This window comes from Triticum aestivum, chromosome 3D, assembly GCF_018294505.1.
Source record: "Triticum aestivum cultivar Chinese Spring chromosome 3D, IWGSC CS RefSeq v2.1, whole genome shotgun sequence".
Lineage (NCBI taxonomy): Eukaryota > Viridiplantae > Streptophyta > Magnoliopsida > Poales > Poaceae > Triticum > Triticum aestivum.
The window spans coordinates 40,600,192-40,609,227 of record NC_057802.1 but is presented as its reverse complement, the minus strand read 5'-3'; the positions used below and the strand labels follow the sequence as shown (position 1 = coordinate 40,609,227).

The window sequence follows — 9,036 nt, the reverse complement described above, 5'->3', positions numbered from 1 at the left end:
GTTTGTGCCGGAGTGAGGAATTGCCCCTGAATATCCTTTCGTTTCTCTGCTATGACAGTCTCCAAAATGAAAAAAAACAGACTTACAACTTTCACCAGTTCCCCTTCTTCTTTGGTCCAGGCTAGCAGCAGGACCACTCTCTTCTCCTGGAGCCGCTGGTCACACCAATCCTTATTCTCTGTTCCAAGCCAACAACACAACTCCTTCTCTCCAATTCTTCTAGTAGGGAACCACCAATATGAGCAACTAATGGTCCTACGACAACCTCGCTAGCCACTCAGCTCTGATACCATGAAGCTAGGGGAGTTGAGGAAAAATTCTGGAATTATCTCTTACTTGTTACAGTGTACATGTATGAGTAAATACACAAGCGCGTACCTTTTGGGTCGTACCCATACACTACACACACTTAGCCCACCAGAATGTAATAAATTAATGGTCGTTGTGTGGCCTATAATGATGGATAATGTCTGTAATTTTGTTCTTCTTAATTACTATTAGCGATCAAATTTAGAGTATCAACGATCCCGTCCATAATACACATATATCTAGAGTTACAGGTTGTTGAGGAATCCACGGATACTTCTCAATACATAGTTGAAGGCTTGAACTCCCTGCATATATGCAGAAAAGTCTTTGACTTGTGTATTCAGAAATTCATAGAAACACTTCTGCTTCGGTAGACCTCCCTAAACACAAGGATGGCTGAGATTAGCCCATATCTCTTCATAAGAAGGGGCATGATAGTCATATTTATAAATTTTTCGCCGTACATATACGCTGAACATGTTTTTTAGTTCATGAACGCACATCCTCCCGCGCTGGACCGGCCCATTCATCATGTTTTTTATTTTCTAAAACTGCAAAAATAAGTAAGCGCCGCAGGATTCGAAACGCCTTCCACAAGTAACTAGCACAAGCGCAATAACCAACTGGGCAACCAAACACCTTGTGCTAGATATGTTTGTTTACACCCTAAAAAAAGATATGTTTTATTACTCTAAAATAAAACACTGGAAAATCGCACTATATCCTGTTTGGTTTTCTTTTCCTCTTTATTTTCTCCATTTCTATATTTGATTCCCTTTTCTTTCTTAAATGCGTAAAGATTTTTTAAGTTCGTGATTTTTTTAAATGACACAAAAAATTCAAAGCCGTGAATTTTTCTTCAAAGTGGGTGAACTTTTTTTTCCAAAATTGGAGAAGTTTTTTCCCCAAATTCGTGAACTATTTCTCAAATCTGTGATTTTTTAAAAAAGTTTGAACTTTTTATAAAAATGATGAGTTTGACTTTCAAAATTAATGAACTTTTTTTTCGAAATCAATGGATTTTTTTCAAAGTCGATGAACTTTTATTAATAATTTTGATTTTTTTAAATTTTAATGACTTTTTTCAAAATCAATAACTTTTTTTTCGAATTTGTGAACTTTTTCCAAAATTTATGAAGTCTTGTTTAACTTTTTTCTGATCAATGAGTTTTCTTAAAATCCAGTGAACTTTTTAAATTTTTTGTGAACTTTCTTGAATTCCTAATTATTTATTTAAAAATTATCTAAAAGTCAATGGTCAACTTGTAATTAAACTCCCTCCTCTTTCTTAATGAGCGTTCTTTCAAAAAATGTACATTAGGAAATGGCGAACAAAAAAACAACCACATGAACGAGCGAGTGTTTTCCAGGGACTTGTGAGCTTGCGGGCATGAAAAGGAGAGGTGCCCTATTGGTCCGTGGTCATGTTGGCATGTTTCTATTTAAACGAAAAATAAACAACCATTTTTGTTCAAACGAACAATTTTTCTATTTAATAGATGTTCAGAAATTTAATCATATTGATGTGAGCATTTTTCTATTTAACAAATTTTTTTTTGACATATCTATACAATTTTCTTAAAATGCGATTATCTGTACTTTATGAACAAAATTGTAGAAAGCGATTTTTTTAAATTTGAAAAAAGTATAAGCATTTTTACAAAATAAAAAAGAAACGAAAATGAAGAAAAAACGAAAAGAAAAAACGAAAAACAATAGTGATAAAAGTACTGATTCAACAATGGGCCGGCCCAGCCGTGACCTGAAGTAGAAGAAAGCAAAAAAGGAAGTAAAAACACCCAAGCATTAGGTTGTCCTAGTTGGTTAATGTGGTTGTCCTTATTCTATGAGGTCTTGAGTTTAATAAAAAGTTAGTATGATAAAAAGTTAGTATGATGTCTCGTATGTGTCACATATGCGTACGACTATACGGTTTGATGAAATGACAATATCGCCCTTATACGGTTTGTGGAGGGGGGGTTTACCGAAGCAGGCCTCGAATATAAAAGCCTTCGACTTATGTATTGGGGGAGTTCAAGCCTTCATCTCAAACAACCTGCATCCTGATTTATTTCATTGTAATCGGTGATGTATGGAGCTGACCATCCTGGGAAGTTAGCCGCATCAGATTGCTAGAAAATAAGTGTGGACTCCCCAAAATAGAAGATTCCAGAAAACTGTTTCTCAAAAGAGTGTTTAACTGCACAAAGAAAAGTACTTGCCTCAATGGACTGGAAGAACACATGAAAAAATGTGGTGGGTTGCCGTTGGCCATCGTTGGTATCGCTAGCCTTCTGGCAACCCATAGGTTCACTTAGGAGTTAGGACACAGTGATGCGGGAAAAACTTTCTACTTCCTATGTTCATTTTTGTAAGTCTTTTAAGACAGCTGAAATTGAACAGTTTTAGGTATTGTCTTGAATGTCTAAAACGTATTACAAAAATGAACGGAGGGAGTACATCAATTGGTTCTATGGATAGGCACCCTACTCTCGAAGGAACGAGGAATTACCTCAGGTGAAGGTGATCTCCCTATAGACTTGGTGGCTGGTCGTCGATCACAGATGACCTTCAACGTCGCCACTTGCACCTTATCTCTGGCACCGGGCATCTTTTGGACTTTCTTAAAGAAGTAGTCGTACTCAACGGAGACAACATCTTTGGGAACATCTAGGAGGTCGTGTTGTCCCACTGCCGTGGTGTACAGTGTGAAGAAGTCGCTGCTGTCCGATGATGATGTTGATGCTGTCTGCTGGAGCATTGTGAGACTGAGAGTGTAGACGCACCTTGGAGGCACAATACCGCAGAGCGGCTTCCTTGTCAAGTATCTATCGGGGTTGCTGGCTACAAGCATGAACGCCACGCGGTTGTCTCCTCTGTTCTTTAGCTGCAGCGAGCAGGAGCTCATGGCCTCGTATCTTCCTTTCAACATGAATGGGAAGTAGAGCTCTTGTGGGTGGACTTCAAGCAGCTCAGAGTGTGTTGAATCAATCCGGGTATGTACTGCTCGAACTTCTTCTGGAATCAAGGTTTCAGTTTCGTTCAGCCTATCTATGATATCTCCGATGGAAGGCCTCTCGTGTCTGTCTAACTCCACGCATTTGAATGCTATCTCCAAGCATTTCTTAATTTGCTGGGAATATCCTTCAAGTGACATACCATTCAAAGTTTTCTGTAGCCTCTCCCTCCATTCTTCATGCGCCTACGAAATTGGATGGAATACAAACCTTGTAAATTGAGTAACCCATGTACAACATCGACACAATTAATGCCACTAGAGGAAACGTAGATGTACTTCCGCTTACCAGCTCGATAAACCTATCTGAAGACATATCAAAATGTCCCGAATATAATCTCTCCCCTGTTATCAGCTTTATGATTATAACACCAAGGCTATATATGTCACACTTATGCGAGATTACTTGTCTTTCAATGAATTCCGGCGACATGTATGCACTGTGTATCAACACAAGAAACATTACAGTTACTGTCAGTGTAAAACAGATGTATTGGCCACTACAAATAAATAAATAAAGAGTTCACAGCTTAGGTTAGGGGCATTTATCTGACATTGTTCCCATACATCTGGCGTTTCCTTCTCCAACGAGCCTTCGCAGACCAAAATCAGCTATCTTCGGTATCATGTTATGATCCAGCAAAATATTGCTAGGCTTTAGATTCATGTGGATAATAGGAGTCTTCAATCCCTCGTGGAGGTATCTTAACCCTTCGCTTATGCCCTTGATTATCTGGTACCGTCCGTGCCAACTGAGTCCAGAACTAGCATCTATAAAGACAGGCAAAGATTGCATAAAAAAAGTGTTGTTTTTTTATTCTTTTAAAATAGAAGACAAATACATACCTTCAATGTACTGATCAAGGGATCCATTTTTCATGTACTCAAAGCACAACACCCTAATTGTTCGAGGAGCAAATATATGTTTCTCTTTGTACGGTATAAGAAGTTGTTCTTGTTCATAGCAGTAGGCAAGTAATCGTACAATATTTGGATGATTGAGCATCTTGAGGCCCGTAAACTCCTTCTGGAGCTGCTCATCATCAATTTCTCTTATGGGATAGAGCTTCCTCACAGCAATGACCGGTCCATCCCTATCAACCCCCTATTAATTAACACAAGCGGTCTTATCTGAATGATGTGTTCCTAAATTTATCAGTCATGACGACATTATTGCATATATATTCTAATGTAAGGTGATTCGGACCATACCTTGTAAACAATTCCATATCCACCTTGGCCAATCACTTGCTCTTCAGAGAAATCATTTGTAGTGTCTCTTACAAAGTGGAAGGACATAGCCCTTGGCTCCACATCCAAGATATTATCCATGTGAGTAGACATTACAGGTTCGCTGTTCCCTTCCAGTTTCAAGTTGAGAATCTGCTCGTGGGAAATTAGTGCAGCCGATCGAGTATTCTAGTTATCCGTGCCTTGCGAAATGATAAGCGTTGCAAACTAACCTAGGATCGTTGTTGTTCTCTAACAAGTTGAGATTTGCAACTATATATTGAGCTCTAGATTTGGCAACTTGGGGAATGTTAAAAGAGGAAGAGTTACCAGCACTTTTTTGCGAAGAAAACACACGAGATATAAACCCTTATACGGAGCAAAGTTGCTGATAACGAATGAACAAGACTTGTGCTGACTGAACACAACTGCGATGAAATTTCTGAGATGGTTAGACGGTAGAAATCGGAGGAAAAAAGCTACATATGAGACCTTCCACGCCTGAAAATAGAGCAGCTGTATCGACAAGGCACATACCTCTGGAGAATACAAGGGGGAGATGATGGAATGGAGCAGCGTAAGACGGTAGAACCAATGATGGAATGGGCAGCTTGATTTGTCCCCCTTAACGCGGGAAGAAACGCGGGAGGACGGGATCGGGTCAACATCCATGAGGCACCGTGTTTAACGACGGCAGTTTCCTTTGTTTATAATTGCCGGCCGGGGACCCTTGAATGCGGTGCCCCTTGTATTAGTCCAAAGTCCAACGTCTTTTTGTGGTCTTATTATCCGGAACTATAATATATACTCCCTATCGTGGACCGGACCGGCCAATTGACGTGGGCGACGTCTCGTAGCTGAGCTTTACCTTTTTTTGCGGGTGAGCTGAGCTTTACCTGTTTCTTGATGATAAAGTTTCCAAGCGGCGACGTACCTCTTGCCTAGTGGAGTATATATACAAGTGTATTCCGGTGGCTTTATGGAAGAGCAAGTAGGGGTTGTGACGCTCTCCCGCCTCCACCTGCGCAACGCATATGTCTGTTTTGTTAGCAACCCAACGCATATTCCTTTTGTGCTTCGCTCTCAAGACTCCGTCAACTCTCTTTTTTTATACGAGCGCTAATAAACTGCCAACAGAAAAATAAAATAAATGAAGATTTTAAGAAGGAGGATTTGTTTTCATTTTTTGAAACGGTGGGTGAGCGTGGCCCCCAATTAAAAGAAAGGAAGAATAAAAATGGACGTTGAGCTACCTGAAGTTCCATTTGGAGGTTGGGGCACGCTCTTGCTTGGAATCCTTCCAAGGCGACGCCCATGGGATGGATGAGGCACACCAACACTCGTCACCTGACCTCTCCATCATCATGCATGTACGCGGCTGAAGCCCTGCTGCCTTTGAGCAGCCGTGAACGACACCGCGCCGACCCCGCCTGCAATGGCCGGATGAACACACCTGGACGTGTTGCACCGCACAACGTCGTCTTCGGCGGCCTCGTCGATCCCTATCATTAGTGTCTTTATTGCTAAGAGCATCTACAACCGGATTTGATGAACCTGGCCTCCTATATTTTCACAGACGCGCCCGAGCATGCAAGTGGACACATCCGACCCCTTATATTTTGTGTCCGACAGCCATATACCTTAAATTTGGACTCTCAAATACATGCAAATCTATGTACATCCATCATATACATCAATGTCGCACATAAACAACAAATGTTGATAAGATAATACCACTAGTGGAGAAACGGGCTTTAGTCCCGGTTGAAAAGAGCCTTTAGTCTCCGGTCATCAACCGGGACAAAGAAATTGGGACTAAGGGCCCCCACCCTTTAGTCCCCGTTGGCCACGGCCCGGGATTAAAGTCCATCCACATGGCCAAAAGCACGCGCCAGGGGGCTGGAGAACATTGAGTCCCGGTTGGTGTCACCAACGGGACTAATACCCCTCCACGTGGCCGCGAGCTAGCGCCGGGGGCTGGAGGACCTTTAGTCCCGGTTGGTATCACCAACCGGGACTAATGATTTTGTGTTGGGGTTTAGGGTTTTAGGGTTTATGGTTTATTTTTCCTTTTCATTTTGTGTTTTCCATTTAATTCTTTTTCATGCAAACATATTTTACACTACTACATACTGTATACGGTATGCATATATAATATAATTTCTCGTACGACCATATATATATATATATATATATAGAATTTGGTATATAGAATTTCTCCTACAATTTGTAGATCATTACATGCAGGCATTAGCGGCAATGGTATTCTCCGCTTTTAGATTTGACCTCCGTAAGCAAAAATCCTGCAATTTCCTCTTGAATTGCTCTTATGCGGTTCTCTAGTAGGAGCATATCCCGCATCTCTTGCATCTTTAAAGAAGGAGATCAATATGGATATATTAGTTATGTGTATATATATTAGATCATCATAAAAAAATGTGATTAGTGTTTACGTACCCGATGTTGTCTTACATCTTTGCGCCATTCGGTCGTAAAGCGAATATTCTCACAAACGCAGTATGCACATAAATTAGTCCCCTGTTGCTGCCTCATGCACTTTGCGAGAATAGAATTCAATCAGATAATAATCAAACATGATGATGATATTGAAACTAGAATTAAAGAGATGTGTGGACCTAGCTAGTAGTACTTAATTACCTTGGAACGTCGCCATTTTAGCTGCGGTTTCCATTCACCGACAACCACTTTGATGAACCGTTTCCAAACCCTGCCACGCAAAGAAAATGAATAAAGGAGCTATTAATTACTTGATATTAGGAAATGAACCAAAGAGGCCTACATAGTGCAATAATGATTGGAATTACCTGTCGAGCATCAAAATCATGTTGGTGTATTCTTTAGGGTCTTTAGCTAGCGAGTCCAGTGTTTCAACATTCTCTCGTCAACTCTAATGATTAGCAGGATCCAGTGGAATCTGCGCACACATTTATATAAGCGGGCATGCATAACTCATCAACTACATTTAACAGCGAGTAAGCAAAATAGAATTTGTAGTACAAGACAGTAGCACTCACTTGAAGTTGTAAGGAAATAGTATTTTTGTTCTGGTATTTAGTTCCTTCAAAAACCTTAGCAAGTTATCCTCTGAGTCTTTGGCATGGTTTTGTATCATAAATTCATTAATGGTATATGGGTCAATGAACCCAATGCTATAGACTCCATCTCTTCTGCATTCTAAAATCTTAATTCTTCATAATAGCGCACAAAAGAATATAGTGAGGATAACTACGGGCAATGAACGAGTTGAGCTAGAGACTTAAATTACAGAAAGAAATCACTTACAGACAATAACAACTGACGATAGATTTGTCGAGTGTGTCTTGATTGCATAACTAAAAAATTTATGGAAAGTCAATCCATATCACGTTTTCATGGAAGTAATGCTCTTGCTTGACTTTTACCATGAGCATCTCTCGCCCGATCTTTACTTCTTTCATGTACCACTTATGCAATCTTCCCATTTGTGTTGATAGAAGCGGGACTTGCTCAGGTCTGACCAGAGGGTTCCCGGGGACATACTTCCATGCTAATTCAGCCATGAGGACTTCCTCGGTGCCTAGGAGTTGATCAACAGTGAGACCAAATTCTTCTTCAACAACTTCAGCTACCGCCTTATCGGTACTCACCTTGAGCGGGGGGTCGATTGCATTGCCTGTTCTTTGAGCTGGGAAACTGTTTTCCCACTTTTATTACTACTTGTACGGCTCGACTCTTGCATTTGTTCATGATATGACTTGCTAATAGAGCGTTCATAGTCTGATGGCCTATCCTCCACATGTGCCGGGGCTCGCTCTAGAAGATCCACAAAGTGTTGTACGGTTTTCGCAGGTATTATCTCCTTTGGTGGCGGGGGCGGTTTTGGTGCAAAATGGGACCTCACTTCGGAAGCCACGACCGCTCTGGTTTCCTCCTCGGTCATCTCGTAAGCTAACTTCTTTTTGGCAGGAGGCTCCGATTTATTCTTTGGTGCTCTCTTCCGCTATTGGCCCTGCCGCTGGGACATAAGGGGTGGAGGCGGCTGACGCGACGGGGACCGATATGGCGGACTCACGCTGGGCTCCATCTCGAGGTGGGGTGGAGTCGGCTGACGTGGTGGAGATCGATATGGTGGACTCGCGAGGCTCCGTCTCGAGGTGGGATGGAGTCGGCTGACACGGCGGACTTAGAGGTGTATTGCTACTTGGAGGAGTCGGTGGCCTTGGCGCCGAGTTTGGAAACACGATGCAATCCTTTCTCCATACAATGACACCATGTATGAATTCTCCCAGTGTGTGCTCCCCTTCACCTCTAGGAATATCAAGCTGTAGTGAGTCATATCCCGACAGAACTTCATCCACCCCAACACGAGCATAGCCAGCTGGAATCCGATTGCCATGGATGGTTGCTTCAGGTGCATTCAGTAAAGCAAAGCCGGCCGCCACCTTCATGGATATGTTCTTCATTTTCATGTGTAGCTCACA

At 41.6% G+C, this 9,036-nt stretch overlaps 1 protein-coding gene across 1 annotated transcript; it reads right to left on the bottom strand.

Moving 5' to 3' along the window:
• Positions 1-306: 306 nt before the first annotated feature.
• LOC123076115 (uncharacterized) lies at positions 307-8,115 on the bottom strand. The gene is made up of 15 exons (XM_044498527.1): positions 7,978-8,115; positions 7,859-7,908; positions 7,591-7,764; positions 7,214-7,283; positions 7,013-7,111; positions 6,842-6,925; positions 6,009-6,088; positions 5,424-5,576; positions 4,886-5,165; positions 4,538-4,708; positions 4,172-4,430; positions 3,880-4,096; positions 3,537-3,765; positions 2,822-3,442; positions 307-1,530 (listed from the first exon to the last, which is right to left on the bottom strand). Exons 1-15 carry the CDS (start codon positions 8,113-8,115, stop codon positions 1,483-1,485), a joined length of 2,673 nt encoding a protein of 890 aa, XP_044354462.1. The 3' UTR covers positions 307-1,482.
• Positions 8,116-9,036: the final 921 nt, after the last annotated feature.